Source organism: Rhinolophus sinicus, chromosome 1 (genome assembly GCF_057876585.1).
Source record: "Rhinolophus sinicus isolate RSI-liver-muscle chromosome 1, RSI-T2T, whole genome shotgun sequence".
NCBI lineage: Eukaryota > Metazoa > Chordata > Mammalia > Chiroptera > Rhinolophidae > Rhinolophus > Rhinolophus sinicus.
Window position 1 is genome coordinate 108,023,454 of NC_142501.1, and position 17,145 is coordinate 108,040,598.

Here is a 17,145-nt window from a genome sequence, read left to right on the forward strand (position 1 = left end):
GGCCAGAAACCGGACATCGTGTTGCACCTTCTTCCTGCCTGTCTCCCTAAGCTTCGTGCCCTTCAGTCACCCAGTCCTGGCCATTCCACCTCTTTTTGCAAACCCTTGTCTTCCTAAACATCCTAAACAGGTTGTAATCTGCGCTCAACCACCTCTGCCCTGGATTAGCAATAGACATTGTTTTTTCTTTGATATTTTTTCTTAATATAAAAAAGTATATATTCCTTTAAAAAAAAAAAAAAAAGATCAGAATGAAAACATACAAAACTCACAAAAGCTCCCCTACCCCCATCTAGAGATAGCCACCTTAGTTCTGGGCTTAAACATCATTTTCCAAGACTGTGCTTCTTGCCTCCTCTCCCTCCACTGTTCTCTCTTTTCCTCCACAACATTTACGGGGAGCATGTAATTACATATTTGTGCATCTACTTGTCTCTCCAACTCAATTCTACACTTCTGAGTGCAGGAGCTTTTTCCATTCGCTCACTCTCTGTTTCATCCCCAGCAGCGTCTGGCTGCAGAATAGATGCCTGGTGCATGTTTCCTGAGTAAGTGAACAGTGAATAAGTTGTCTACCTGTCACACTAGCCAGGGCTCCTCAAGGCAGCTGGGCCCTGGCCCTTCCCTCCCTCCTAACTTGGTACTTTACACATTGTAGGCTTTCAGGAAATACCTGTTGAATGAGCAATGAGAGAGAGGTGGGATTCCACTGATGGACACAAAGGGACTAAGAGAGACACAGCCCCTGTTCTTGAGAACCCGCAGCAGACAAGACTAAGAACAGCGATATGGAGGAATCACTGAGCTGACTGATGGATAGTGTTCAAGTGAAAATAAACAAATCTGATATTACAACAAACAGACGTGGGTGGAGCGCCCTGAGTGTTGACGCTGATGGCATTAGCCTGCGTGCCGGCAACACGTGTCTCCTCACCCTTCTGTCCATTTAGAGGCAACAGAACCCCAGGGTGAGCATCAGACGGCTCGGTGTCATTCGCTGCCCAAGGGTCTAGACCTCTGGAAAGTCCACAGCTGTGAGGCGACAGGAGAACAGCAAGCAGTGGCTGTCCCTGAGAGCCCAGGGCCAAGGCAGATACTTGGAAATAGCCGCACTGCTCCCTGTCGGAGCGCGGAGCTGGCCAGGCACCAGGCTCGGACTAGGGGAAGCTCGTCAGAAGGGTGTTGTTTGTTTAGCTGCTGGCATCCTTAAGGATCCTGAAATAGTGTGCCAAAGACCTCCTTCGCTGGTATTTCCCCCATTGTGATGGATATTCTGCTGTAGGAATAGTTGTCCAAGCCTCTCCACCCTCCTCCCCTTAGCTCAGCAACTCCAGGTTTCTTATGACCTTGTAAGGCCACAGCTGCAACTTGACCTCACATGAACCAAGGGAAGGCAGGCCAGCAGGCTCACAGTTGCTCAATTGCCAATTGCATTAGGACCTTTTGGGTGGCCTCCCAGCCTTCATCCCAAGGGTCCTGGAGAGAAGCTGCCACTGATGCAGCTTCTCATCAGTGAAGCTCACCCCCAGTTCTTCCATGAGAAAAGAATGGCAACGGGAGGCTTATTTTCATTCAGGGTCTAACAGCCCCCCTCTCCTTCTGGTGCTAGGCCTTCCCTCCTTCCGTCTCATTACTCCTGGTTTTTCAGAGGACAGACACTCTAGCAGGCGAATTTCCTGTCCTCTCCCATCCCTGACTTTCATATTTGTGCATCTACAAATATGCCACTGATGCTTGCAGCCACCACCACCCTTTAACCCTTCACGGGCTCCTACCCTCTCCTTAGATGGGCCGATGGCCCCAGGAACTCCACGATCTATAGCAGGCTTACAAGGCAGGCAGAAGGTCAATGTTCAGGTAGAAGAATAAATGTAAGTGGGCTTACGCTGATGTCTCTGTACAGTGTGTTTACATGCTGCAGATGAACAGAAACCAAGTCAAACTTTTTCCAAGAATACAGTCCAGAGAACAGGGTAAGCACGTTCCAGAAAGATTAGAGGAAGCCCAGAAAGGCAGAGAATGTGCAATACAGGTGGTTTGAAGCTTGAACTACCCTGAAGGCCAAGGGACATCCCATGGGGGGATGAACTTCCTCCTCTTAAGGTCCCTCCCAAACCCAGGAGTGTATGATGGTGGCTGGTAGCTCTGACAGTGCAAGCGATGGACTGGCATTGTCACCACTGAGCCCCCAACGCCCTTTCCACCTAACCTGACCTGAAAGAACAGATACTGGATACCCCAGCATGCCATGTCCCTGGAACTTCTCCCCCTAGCCCCACAGCTCCCCCTAGTGGCCTTGTACTTTGGGAAGAAACCAGTCTGCTGGAGACAAGTAACCCCAACACGCACCGCTTGGAGTAATGGTACCCCAAAATGACCTTGCTAATAGGTGACCATAGGAGTCTGTGGAATTGTCTTCCTTGGAGATCTTTCAAAATAGCATATAAAATTTATGATTACATATGTTGCATAGAGTTCAATGGAGGTGAATATAAGTGGGAGTATGGGTCTGATTAGGAAGGAGGGCTAAACGTCTGACATGGTAAAGCTACATTTGCTCTTTGAGACCATAAGAGTAGCTTCCAGCAAGTTACCATCCTCATTCGTCTTTATGTGGGGACAAGAACAGGGCTGACGTGGGGAGACAGGTTTAGATTACTGTGTCTCACTGCTAGAGGGCAAGCCTATTGGGGAGGGCTTAGTAAATCTTGGGGAGAGAGGGTAATTGGGAAGAGACAGGAAAGCCAAACCCTGTGCTTACATAAAGAAGGATAATTTGCACATAAGGGCCTCGCTGGGGAAGAAAACAGAATTCTTAAAGAGATCAGCTAGCAAGAGGCCCAGTGGGTATATACCATTCCTGAAAGGACCGCGCCACAGGCAACAAGCACGCAAGCATTCCCCGCCCATCCGAGGGGGCAGTCTGCAAGCACTGGTCCATATACGTAATCAGAGGGGACCTTTACAACATTCAGGTTATGTTTGGATGGAAGGATGATAGAAAGGTACACAAATGCAACTAATAACTGAAAAGGACCTATTTCTTGTACTATTTAGGTAGCAAAGAAGTGCTTTGGCCTGAATGCTGGCACGAGACAAGATTGCTTTTAATCCTGGTTGTTTACAATCACAACGACTAGGGATTATGCTCTGTTTGAAATGATTTTATGGTGATGAATTCCTCTCCTTTGTACTTCCCTTGGGTCATAAGGGGGAAAGGTATTTCCTTTGAAAACAATGTCTTAGAAGTTAATTCTAGCTCTGCCGTAGGTTTATTATTAAGTACGTCTTTCAATCTCTGTCCATCTAAAGTCTTTCAAGGACAAGGTGGGATATAAACAAATAAAAATAAACTCTCTGTTTCAGGTTCTCCATTCATTCAGTAGGGTTGGCCATGGTCCTTCTCGCTAGTGGATTTCAGGAAAGCAAATTCTATAGTCTGCCCAGTGGTGTCTGCAGGAAGAAGCAGAGCTGGGCCCCACAGATGTAGCCCCCTTTCCATTCTTCACTCACGCTGCCCCTCGTAGCACAATCACCAGGGACGGGTGTGTCCAGGAGGCACTTTGGGCCCTGCGTTCAGCTGTGCTGAACCAGGGGCTGGAAGCTTCCTCTCCCCCTTTCCTGCAAAACTGAGCCTAAGCAGCTGTGGGCTCTTGGCACAGCCTCCAAGGGGTAAGCGATCCGCTGTGCCAACTACCGTATTGGGAGTGGTGCGGAAACATTTCCCAAGGAGAGAAGCACTGCATAACAAGACCCCCAGAGGGAAACATGAATGGAGCCCACAAAAAAACCGGCTGCCTGCCCATGCCTTGCTACCACTTCCGTCCGGGTACCCATTTGGTGCAGCTTTTCTCAAATATTTCTGCATCTGCGTCAAACCACACTCAAAAGGAACTAACTCTGACACAAAAGGCTTTTGTACCACAAACCCTGGGTTGTTGGGCCTAATACAAGGGAGGCCCATGACATCACAGAAGAAACCCAAGTTCACGAGTATTCGATATTAACCATCCCGTGTTTTCAGCAGAATGGTGGTGCTGTTCCCCTAAGCAGTCCTGCCGTTTGCCTCATTCTAAAATGGTTAGCACAGAGTTGACATTTTCTGTCTCATCGGTCTACACAGTCCTTTTAAATGAACCCAAGAGAAAAATCGTCTATGATGAACAGCTTAAAAGAATCCAACAATGAACGCTAAGACCTTCTAAAAGTCTGATTTGAGCCATGAAGGAAAATCGTGATCATAGATACATACCATGAAAACAGCCCTAAGCTTCTGAGAGATGATACTAGGAAAAGGAATACATCCAGTACAAACTTTGGCTACGGGTCAGCTTTCTCCCTTTCCGAGATGGGTGGAGATAACAGACACTGGTGGGGAGAAGAGGGAGACCTCTCTATACAATCCTCCTGTTAGCCTGTAGTCCTTCCTGGTGCCAGCAGGGGGCGCCCTCAGTGCCCAAGATGTCCTGTTCCTGGGTGGCGGTATGGACTGTAGTCGTTCTATTATACTTGAAGGGCTAGACAAAAACAAATCACAGCCTGTGATTCCATCAAAGTTTAAACATCACATCTTCACTGCAACCTTCACTACCTGTCTAAACCCACAATGAGGAGAATGGAACGACCGCCATCGCAGCACCTCTCGGCACACTCCACAGGCATCCAGACATGGCACTGCCCCAAGTCACCGGGTATGGCTAAGACCAGAGTGGCGGTGACTCGCCAGCACATGCTGCCAGTCCATGGGTGTCAATTATGTTTCAGAAGGAGCATTTCAAGATCACAGAAAGTTACTCTGTAAAAAGTAGTAGAACCTTATATTTATACGTGACAAGTCTCTCAGTGATTTGAAGAGAAGTGTTTGGAAATCTTATCATGACAGACCCATCGATTAACCAGATTTGTTAAAAATCCCAACCTTAGAAACAAGGTGATGAAACGAGTGAGAAAGACCATTTCTCTATATCTGTGTCTAAATCACTGTTACACCTTTTTTAAAAATTTAGCAACAGATTAGCTTCAGAGAAAAAACCAAAATATTAAAATATAATGCTATTTCACTGACTACAGAATAAGTACACTACAAGGGGTGTTGTGTAAACTCATAAGTAGAATTAATGACAACACGATGCCTGGTTCCCTCGTTTTCACTCTGCCATAAATATCTCCTGAACTGAACCACATTACAGAATTTATGTTAACAATAAAAAATTTAAACTATAAGAAACATAAGGTATCCAAAAAAGGTGTGGTGTCTCAGTCACATTTTAGGAATCTGGTTTCAAGAAACAAACTCTTTCTATTAGTCAAAATGTTCTTTTCGAAGAAGAGCAGAAACGAATGAGCTTTATTTATATAAACGGAAAATTTAGGATAGAAGACATCATATCTCCCAATATTTTCAAACAGTTGAGTCAACAGCTAAATATTAACTTGAAATTTCACCTAGAACTTAAATATAGAAAATGCTCTTTCTTTGGTCTCTGCATTTTAATGTTCACACTATTATGAACAGTGTATTTCCTAAATTAAGCAAAATCATAGGCCTCCTGTATTTTAAAACATATTATTTTAAAGCTATTATAGTTTCACTTACTGTTTGAATTCTAATTTCAAATGCTCTGTCAATGCAATACTGTGTTAGATTATATTACAACTCTGGTTCTGATTACCTATTTACATCTGCTTACCCAATCTGTTTAAAAATATAAAATGCTTGTTTCTTCAAAGCAAGAGAAAAGCACCTTTGAGTAAAGGTTTGGGTCTAACTACCAATATTGCTTCAGGACTGGTTTTAAAAGAGAATGCTTATTAAAGACTAAATTCTGGCTAAATTCAGCCTTAACTTAAAAAATGTCTGAATCAGTTTAGATATTAGAACATTTTTTGCAATGTAAACATAACTAAATATCATTAGTCTCTGTGTTTGGATAACATCATTCTAACTTGAGAAGCAAACGCTCTCTTGTGTTATCGTTCTGGCTAATGTTAAGATTCGTTACCTAATGTTTTGACTTCGCTTTGACAAACGTATCAAACATTTACCTAATAATGTCACTATACAGCTTTCTAAATAGCTCTTAGCCAGTAACATTTCTTTGATTCTCTAGGACGTACTAAGCACATCCATTTTTCATGTTTGATGTGTAAATAACTCAAGATTCAAAACAGAGTCCTTTTTCACTTGTCTTCATGTGGAAGGTTAGTCCTTAGGATTTGCCCTCACTGTCTGTCCCATACTTCTCAGTCTGGCCAAGAATCTAGCCTTACCACTTCTGTCTGCAGGCTCCCAGTGGTCATCTGCAGGGATGGTTTCCTGCTCTCACAGGAAGTAAAGAAAAGGATGCTGACCGAGAGAAGTTCACCTAACTTTACAGATCTCCTTTGGTGTCCTTCAGCCACGTTCTGTCACATCTACTGACCAACATGATTGCATTGTTGGTCCCCAGTGCCTGGTCTGAATTCTGAAGTTTATATTACCCAACTGCATATTTGGATTCTACAGATTTTTTTTCTTTTTCTTTTTCTTTCTTTCTTTTTTTTTTTTTTTTTTTTGGTGTTTGACTCTCTGATTGTCCTTTCACCCATTCAACTTTCCCTTACGCGTGAGTTCTCATGATTCTTGTCCCCCTGGTGTAAGTGTACCGGATGCCACTCACTGTACACCCCCAGGGATGTGCCTTGACAAACATCAAGAACATAACAGAAAGATATGGAGAGACTGTGAAAACACCATGCTAAATAGGAAACAGTGGACAATTACGAAAAAAGTAAGCAGCATATCAGTACACATAGACTGTAGGTGTAAGAAAATATTTAAAGGAAGTGAAGTCACCCTCCACCAGGCAGGGAGAAGGTGATACCCCTGCGTCTCCTTCCCTCTTTCCACACTTTTCAAGACACCGGGAGACTAGAAAGTGGGCTTTTTGTTGGCAGGAGGGAAGAGATTCAAAACACAGATCAACTTAATTGTTGGAGGTTAGGAAGAATCTGTGGTTACTTTTTCTTTTGAGTTTTGGTTGTACTTATCCTTATTTGCGGTAGGAGATTGATTCTGGAGAGCTCGAGGGTCCATACGAGCAGGAGTTTTCTTCTGCCCACTAAGAAAACTGAAGAACGAGCTTCATGCAAGGATCTCAGACTCAACTCCCCACGCTGGGAGCCCAAGCTCTCATCGCCAGTACACATGGGCATCAAAACCTCAGGCCCCAGGGCGTGGAGACTGGCACCTCTCCTGGGGAAACTGTCACGTAACTCGGGTGCCCACCACTTAACTTCTCTGTTCCCTTCTCAGTCTTAGAATCTGTGGCTTTTTGTTTTCCTACCAGCTCAGCGATGCACTTAAAAGACTCGCTACAATTTACCTGCCTCTAAATGTTCATATCAGGATGGTTTTCAAGTTATGTAACCCAAAATATTACTAGAACCTTCCAGCTATGACATATTCACTCTTATTTCATGCCTTTCTTCATGTTTTCCCCCAACCAAGAATTCACTCCCTCCTTTCCTGCCAAGAAAATTGTATCCCATCTTCAAGGTCTAGTTCCTCTGTCACCTCCACCATTAACCATTTGTTGACTACCTCGAGCTGTTTCCCGTCCCTAAAATCCTTTCCACTATCTACATGACATGATGGATTTGGTTAACATGGGATTGTTGCATGTTTCTTTCCCCAGCAAAATTCTAAGGTCCTTAACTAAAGCATGATGCTTTTCTTGTACATGCTTTTTTCCCACCTCCACATTTTTGCACATGCTATCCATCTCTCTCCCCCTTTCTTATCCCACCCACTTGACTAACTCCTAAAAGACCTTTAGGACTGACTCAACTATCCCCTCCTCTGAGAAGCATTCAACACCTCCTATTGCATCCCTGAAAACAAGTGATCAGCTCCCTGATTGTAGCTTACCTGTATCTCTATTATAGTAGCACTTCGCATACGATTTCCACATGGGTTTCCTTCTCCTCTGGACCTCTCGAGAGAAAAGGCTCTGCCTCACTTATCTTTGCATCCCTATGTCTAGTAGCTCTCCCAGAGCATATAATCAATAGTTATTGCATTCTTTGAGAATCTAAAGTCTGGGGCCAAAGCCAAGATGGGATCCTGAGGGAGAGTCGGGTGTCCTGAACCAGAGAAGGGGGTGCCTGCAGTTTCGATCTGCCAGCCAAGGAGATGCCAACCCAGGAATGACACAGCTTTCTGACACTCCGATAAGCACTTCCATATTTGTTATCTTACTTAATCCTCTTTCATTTACAGTGTTTATCGTGCTGTTACTTGTAGCCAAAGTTTCCTTTTGGGCCCTATCTGGCCCTTTACAGAGAAAGTCTGCCAATCTCCATTCCACCCTTGAGTGCAAAATTAGGAAGTGATTTGAAAGAGGAAGCTAGGCTTTTTGATGTTTTCAGAAGCTGGGAACAAGGCCTGCAGACCGAACAGATAGTGCAGGAGCACTCAAAGCTCTATATTGTTCATTTTTTCTCTGCGAGAGCCATATAATGCCTTCATTCAGAGATTCTCAAAAAATGTTAAGCATGACCTCATTTGGGTGAATCTTAACTGACTCAACAACAAAAAATTTTAGTGGATACCTCTAATTTATTTTAAATTATCTATATTGCAATCATTTAACAGCACTTCTTAAAAAGAAAATGTCCAAATGTTCACTGGTGGCCTAGGGGGAAAAATGTGTCCTCTGTCCATCATTTATTTCCTCATATTCTGAGTCAGAGTCAAAAAACAGCAGTTTTCCCTACTGCCTTCTGTTCACCACCCCAGGTCCCAGATGTCTGTTTTGCAATGCATTTCTAAAATACATCTGCTAGTGTTTGGCTAAGGGCAGCTAAGTAGATGCAAATAAACACTATCAACTGAAATGGTCTCTGCCACACACCAAATAGTCATCACTCTAGGTCACCGAGCCATGACAGATCACATCTTCTGAAAGAGGACAGCTAGAACGAATGTGCCACTAGACATCACTGGGCTGCACAGTCACCCACCCACCTGCCATCACTCTACACCTGCGCCATGATTGCATTCAGCCTAACCAATCCGAATGGTAAAGGGGAAAGAAGTCTGCATCCCCGTATGTGCCCAAGATGTGCTTCAAGTTCAATAACAAAACACCAATAGTTAATTCTATGCATCAGAGCAGAACAGCCCCATTGGTTTTTCACAACACCATGCTGCTGGCTGAGGCCTCTTGGGGCAGGGGACATCAGGCACCCAAGACGGGCAGCATGTCACATCACATGACCTGGTGATAAGAACACGCAGAGCTTGAAAGCTTGAGAGGTGGTCTCAAGTTATCTTACGTCTAGCAGTGAAGAACGTTACACTGAAGAGCTTTAGAGTGGGGTAGGCTGGGCTGGACTCTGAATTTTTCTACTTACAAGTCCATGTATTTCAGCGTTGTTACATCACCTTCCTGCCCCTCACCTTGTCATTTATAAAATGGGGATAATAACTTCACAGGATTGCTAAAAGAAATGAAAAATGTATGTCAAATTCTTAGAGTGTTTTATATGTACTAGTTGTTCAACGGTAGCTACTGTGTCTTAAAAATGCACACTACACTGAATGTATATGTGCTGGTATGTTTTGCAGCGAAAGTTGTAATCTACTATCTGTCCTGTATAGTGCTAAGAGCTGGGAACATGTACCATCAAAAACAAAATGGTCCCCAAATCTGTGGAGCTTACAGACTATTTGCCTATAAGGTGACACATAAAACATCCAAATTGCTCTTGGAAGTCCAATTTTGGACAGTGAAGAAGCAGCTGGTGTGCTGAAGCATGAAATAAGCCAGTGAAGGAAACACAAGCAGCATTCAGATGTCAGTTCTCCAGGCTATCAGTTCACAGTTCCCCTCATTTAAATTTGGCAGCTACAGATAAGAAACATTATGCTTGTTCTTTACCCTCTAAACCTATGCATTAAATTAAATGAAGAAAGGAAGACAACCTTCCAAAAGCTAATGGAAGTCTAGGATTGGCAGAGAATGGCACCGATTATGAAAATGAATTGTGAAACTTATAGCATGAAAGACATCTGGTAAATGATACATTCGTTAGTCACTGCTTGATTGCCAAAGAGGGTCCCTTAGCCAAGCTCCCTAATATGAAGGTGAAAGTAGAAAATCTAATTATATAGATTAGGGAAAAGACAGAGAAAAACATGCAGACCTTGATTGAGGAAAAATATCTATTAAATACTAGACATACATTTTCCTTAATGTTCCCGAGGGCTTGTGTTTTTGCTGGTGCCAATGCTTTAAGCATGCAACGAACAAGAAAAAGGTCTGCCCTGATCACAATTTTTTGTTGCTCTTCTCAGTTCCCCTTCTCACTGAGAAGTTTTACAAACTCCAATTGGGAGGCAGAAATCTTGCCTGACCTAGCACCAGAACTATCGCTCAACACATTGGTCAGCAAAAGCACGTGGGAGAGAAAACAGCTGAGCCATGTGCCAGCCACCTGGGGGCTGAAGGAGAGGGGTCTGTATCTGTCTCCAGGCTGGTTAAGTCCTGACTTCCGGGCTCACATTTCCACTGGGATTAAAACCAGAACTAGAAAATACTAGAGGCACACAGCTTCAGGCACCAGAAGGTACTGATATACCCTTCAACGTGTATATGTTTTAAGGTTCAATAATCTTTACCATTCTTTATAAATAAATTGCTCAAGGAATTATTACACACCAAATAAATTGCTCAAGGAATTATTACATGTGGTCTACCTAGTGATGAGGACAGTGGAGTATTTCAGGCCCATCAGAGATGAGAGGAGCCGAGAATATCCAGTATAAGAGTGAATGAGCCTTCATAGAATTTGAGGGGACTTGTGACAAACATCTGCTGTTGCCAAACCCGCTGACACATCATGAAAGCCCTGTGCTTCTGGGTAATTTGCCTCCTCACCCGTGGACATGATATTGTGTATGAGATGCTGCAAAGAGCCAACTAAGTTTTTCACTCAGAGCTGTGTCCTTAGAGAAGCTTAGAGCTTCTACGATAGTCAGTGGTTTTCAAAACCACTGGAGGCAGCAGCAATGGGCAGTAGAAATTACCTAGAGGCTTCTGACATGTGTTTGTCTGTTCTTGGGTGGTTCTCCTGGAAAGAGGCCATGCTGTATCTTAGAAGCCAGCAGAGTGCATGCCAGATTTTCAGTGCTTGGTCAGGAATGGAATTTTCATATCCAGGAATGAAGGAAGAAGGGAGAATTACAAATGGAGTGACATCTATCATTACATTGCCCTTGCACAATGCAAGGGAATCCTTCCTTCTAAAATGCAGCCTTGAAATGTCAGACTGCACTGACCCTGACCCATTTGTACGTCTGTCATTGCAGAGTGCTGCCTCATCACACTGCTACTTGCACTGAGACACCATACGCATAGCATTATGGTTTGATTCATGGGTCTCACAGTCATACCAGGCTTTGAAGCTTGGCCTTGCCATTTACTAGCTGAGTTTATCTATCTTTGCAAAGCCTCAGTTTTTTCATCAGTAAAATGGGAATGACAACCAAATTGTTGTAAAGATTACATATTCTTTTATTCAATAGTACGTGTGATACCCTTAGCATAATGTCTGGCATGCTGAAAGTGTTCCAAGCCGCATTTTGAAGACGTGCCCAAATTATTATGAAGGTAAGTCTAGGAGCCCTGATTTGGTTAACTGGTTTTCTCTACACATTTTGGGGAAGGAATTACCTTTCTGGGGGTTATTTAGTAAGAATATTCTTGATAGCTCTCCCATCAAAAGCGGAAGGAGACCCTGTGCATTGGAATGGACCGGGTTTGAGGTTAAACTCTGAAGTGACTCAGGCATCTGAAGACGTGAGCGCTGCAAGCTGCTGTGGCCTTAGGGTGACTGACGGCCTTTGTGTGAAGATGCAGTAGAACTGACCATGCCTTTTACTGTTTTGGTGTTTCTTAGTGTTTATTGGGAAATAATTGAAATATTATAATTTTGTTGAGTTCTGCAAATGCATACTATAGAAATTGTCATTATAAGTAATTCACATTATTTAAGTTTGACAATATGATGATAAAAATAGTATTTTTAAAATTTGCATTTCTTTAGTTACTCATACATTTGACACTTTTTCATAATCTTAAAATTAAATCTTCTTACTTCTTTCTTCTAAATTGTTTCATATTCTTTGCCCATTTTCTTATACAGGATTCATTTTTATTGATCTGGAATTGCTCTTTATATATTAAAAATAAACTCCTGTTGCTCTTTACCTGTTAAAGAAATGTTTTGCTGCATATTTTTTCCATCTTTTGTTCACTTTTATTCTGTTTTTACTTAAAACAAAAGTCGAGAATGTTTATATAGCTAAGGTTTACTTATTTTTTTCCTTTGTAATTACTTTCATTGCTTTTAGGCTTACAAAGTCCTTCCCTACTTCAAAACCAGTTAAATACACACATTATTTTCTTACATATTTTGGAGTGTGGTTCATTGATTACTTTTAACTGCTTAATCCATTTGGAATTCCTACTCTGGTAACAGTTATCTATATTATAAATTGGTATGGCCTTTCTAGAAAATGTTTCTGAAATATCTGTAAAAACCACAAATGAGTTGGTATTCTTTGCCCCCGTAATTCCACTTCTAAGAATCTAACTTAAGAAAATGATTGGGCATGTGGTCAAGGACTTTTACATGAATATAACCATCCAAATGTTGTCAAGAATAGCAAAAAAAAAAAAAAAAAAAAGAAGAAGAAGAAGAAGAGAAGAAAAGAACTTAAAAGTCTCTCATGGGTGGTAGAGTGAGTAAATTTTCTTCAACTGTCTACTGTGGTAACCACTAGCTACATGTGGCTTTTTAAAGTTAAATGTATTAAAATTAAATTAAAAATTGAGTTTCTCAGTTGCTAATCACCTTTCAAGTGCTGACAGCCACATGTGACTAGTAGTTGCCATATTGGATAGCACAGATATAGACCATTCCCATTGTTAAAGAAGTACCTATAGAATAGTGCTTCCATGTGGCCATTAAAAACAGATCTTTAAAGAATACCTAATATATATAGTTTTTTTATGGTAAGTAAAAATATCAAACTACAAAATATTCGGTGGTAACACAAATTCAGATTGGTTGCAGTAACTTTAATCATCAATATCTTCATCAAGTTAGGTTTTGCCAGGGGAAACCCAAACCCTGCCCTCAGGAAGCTCATTGTCTTAAAGACAAAAAAAAATGCTGAAGCTTTATAGGTATATAGGAATTTAACAAGACACATGAAGAAAACTAGTATACTCGTATGGCACCCACTCAGTAGCTGTTAATTGATTCAAAATCCAAATGGGAATTATCATATTAAGTCAGATGCAAGACCTAATTAGCGCTGTATTCTGTGTTCAGCAGTGGTCTCAAAAGAAGTCATGATTATCCTTCTGTCAATATCCTATTATCCAGCCAAGAAAGTCACAAAATCAACTTGGCCAATGATGGCACTTAAAAACTTGGAGTACATAGAACAAAGAACTTTACAGGGTACTTCATAAATATAGAAAGGCTGTGTGATCGCTCAAACATCAATAACAAAAATAATGCTTCACTATGTGTGAATAAAACTTTGGGAAATGGTGCCCATAAAGAAAACCTACAGGTAATCTGTATCCAACTTTCCCAATGAGAACAATTTTAAAAGCTAAACAAAATGTCTACTTTTAAATAATCTTGAGAGTATCAGAGAGTTAACAAAATAGTGAGAAAAAACATCTGGGAGAAGATGAAAATGTAAAGAGGTGGGCTCAGTATTGGGGATCACTTTTGTCTAAGGGATGTTTGTCAAGGTGAAAGAGGTGTTGAGAGACTGAGCATTTAGTAGTCTTGAGGCCAAAAGTTGAAGTCCACAGCCCATCAAGGATAGGTGCTCTGGTAAACCCACTACATTTTATGAAAAATAAAAATAAACCCATTTTTGAAAGAACTGTGTTATCCAGCTATGAGCCATTTTGGCTGCCTAGAAAAATCTCAAGCCCTGAAAATGGACTAAAGTAATCCTAGACTGTAATGTCCCTAGGCACCTACCTAACAGAAATAAATCAAAACTTTCTCAACAGGCATAATTCATCATCTTAGGCCTCAAATTATTTCTACAAACACAGTTTTTAATATAATGTCCATCATGCAATCAAAGATACAACAAGTCACACAAGGAGAGAAGATGAGAAACAATAAAAACAGTTCCTAAGCATCTCCAGAATTTGGAATGACGGCATACAGACTTTAAAATACCTATGTTTACTGTGCTTGAGGAAAAAAAAAATCATTAAAAACTTTGTAAAATAACCGAACATTCTAAAAAGTAACAGAGCCGATTTGCAAAAGAACCGAATGGAAATTCTAAGACTAAAACAATGTAACAACTGAAATAACCTGATGGATGAGTTTAACAGCATATCAGACATACCTGAAAAGGGAATTTGTGAACTGGAAGATAGTTTTGGTGTGAACTAAGGAAAGGCAAAAGTTGGAATAAATAGAAGAGCACATTGGAAACATAGAGAACATGGAGAGAAAAATCTAACATTGGAATCCCAGAAGGAACAGTTACATAGCCCCTTAATGTCCCTCCCATCCCTAGAATTTTAGGATTCATCCTACATACTGTGAGAACATCAGGCCTGAATTATTGAGATACAAATCCTTTGCTCTAAGGATAAGCTGGGGGGGAGCGGGGGGGGGGGGTTACCAATGAATTGGAATCCCAGAAGGAAAAGTTAGCCAAAGCAATATCGGAAATAATGGTTGAGGATTTTCTCCTGAGTCCAAAAATTCATGAAGTCCCAGGAACTTCAGGCAGAAAAAATAAGAAGAAATTCATACCTAGAACCATTGTATTAAAACTACAGAAAACTAAAGACAAAGGAAAATCTTAAAATCAGTTCACAATAAAAGTTGCCATTAGAGGAACAAATTAAACATATAACTGACTTTTCACCAGCAACAATGGAAGTGAGGAGACAATGGAATCCATCATCAACGGACTGAAAGAAAATACTGCCAACCTAGAATTCCATACCAGTAAAAGTATCCTTAAAGAATGAAATCAATCATTTTCAGAGAGATAAACACTCAGAAATTCTTTACCAGCAGACCACATTGAAAAAGATACTAATGACTGTTCCTTAGGCAAAAGAAAAAGTAACCTCAGATGGAAGATCAGAGATGTCAAAGGAAAGAAAAGCAGTAAAAATGGAGGAGTCAGCAGGCTGACTTCCGTACAAGAAAGTGATGTTGAAGACCTAAAGGAAGCTGACTTACTGGGTGAGGTTATCGTCCCCCTGTATTAATGAGAAATTATATTTGGCTATCCTCTGAAACAAAATAGCTAAACCTAATCTTTATATCACATTTTGGATTTTTTATTTTACTGTTTTGGAGAGAAGAAAAATTAAATGCCATGAAGAAAAGACCAATATACTATACTACATGATTTTTAAATCTAAATGGCCAAAGAGACCATTCACAAGTAATAACAGAGAAAATATGTCCAATAGTTTATTAGCTAAGATCAGGTTCAAGTGTCTGTGGAATGGGACTTAGGGGTGGAAACAGGTGAAACAGAGGGTCCTTACAAGGTTTGAGATACCTGTTCCTCATTAAACCACATATTTATTATTAATTGATAAAAATAGATAATGAGTTAAGAAAGGAAAGCTAAGAGAGCTAAGTTTTTAATGGATGTAGAGATATTAGTTAGTCTGGCAGCCAGTAGCTGTTTTCTGTTACGTGAGTTGGAAATATATTATAAATACAACTTTCTGATAGCCAGGATATCAGAGTAAGATAAGACTAGCTTTTTCCAGTGGTTTGTTTAAAAAAAAAAAAAAAAAAAAAAAAAAAGTGTAAATAGTAATGTTTTGGGGATAACTTAATTTTCAGTATACACTACATAGCCCCTTAATGTCCCTCCCATCCCTAGAATTTTAGGATTCATACTACGTACTGTGAGAACATCAGGCCTGAATTACTGAGATACAAATCCTTTGCTCTAAGGATAAGCTGGGGGGGGCGGGACCAATGAGTGCCTGCCATTGTTCTCAAAGGACCTCATTACTGAACAGAATTATTCCATCCACAATGGTGCTGCTGAGTGACCCTCAGTGCCGTCCTGTCTCACATTATCCACTCTCTCAGCCCCCTTTACTTCAAGGTGTTTCTATAACATGTCCCTCTGCTCCCTTAACACCACTCTGCTGAAATGAGAGTTAACGTCAATGGCTTACCTGAATCAGTTCAGGAATGTCCTCTGTAGGCAGAATAGCTGAAGGGTAACGCAGACATTTGGCATCAATTGAATTTTACCCACAGAGAACATCATTGTGCCGGCAAAGGTGAGAGGGAAAACTGGCCACGTGGCACTCACTCACCTGCCGGAGTTTGGTTCCCACCATGGAGGCACTGCTGTCCAGCACAAATACCACGTTCTTAGGTAAGGGAGGAAGGTCTTTGGGGGCAAAGTAGTGCACAAAATAGTCATTTAGAACCTGGGAGGGGGGAGAGAAAGGAAAAATGGTAGCACCCAGAATAGGTAGAAAAACTAAGTAGAATGGACAGCCTATGGAACTTCTAAAAGTCAAAGACAGCATGAAATGGGGTCTAGGGGCTGATTCCACACCCAGGGCAAAAGCATCCATGGTCCCGCTCCTTCCAGGAGAACGAATTGCTAATTTAATCTGTATAAGGATAAAATCATCCCTTAAAAATTTATTGACTATGTTGACTAATTCAGTTTAAATTATCCATCCCTTTCTGCCCCCTTGTCACTTGGGAATCCTGCTTCCTTCATTGTCTGGTTTTTACCAAGCATCTTACAAGTTGAGACGTCAAGGTTATCTACATACTGGATGCACAAAAATACATTTTACTATTCTGACCCTGTATCTGGAGCAATAAAAGCTAAAGGGAAATGAGCCAGGGACCAGTCTCTCTTAATTAAAAATGAAGAAGAGCTAAAATTCTAACTTCATCTAAAACATCACAGAGAAAACTGTAGATTTCATTTGCTCTCCAGATTACTGAAGCAGTAAATAGATACCCTCAGCCTCCAGCCAGGGAACACCAGTAGTCTCCTTGGAGACATGTTTGGAATTAAAACAGATTTCCTAAGACTCA

General features: G+C 41.3%; 1 protein-coding gene across 1 annotated transcript in view; it reads right to left on the reverse strand.

Moving 5' to 3' along the window:
• The window catches only part of ITIH5 (inter-alpha-trypsin inhibitor heavy chain 5), a 74,735-nt gene that overhangs the window by 18,191 nt on the left and 39,399 nt on the right, over nt 1–17,145 (reverse strand). Inside the window, exon 7 of the mRNA XM_019738263.3 lies at nt 16,401–16,517. Within this exon, the coding sequence (XP_019593822.3) occupies nt 16,401–16,517 (117 nt within the window). The remainder of the gene's footprint in view (nt 1–16,400; nt 16,518–17,145) is intronic.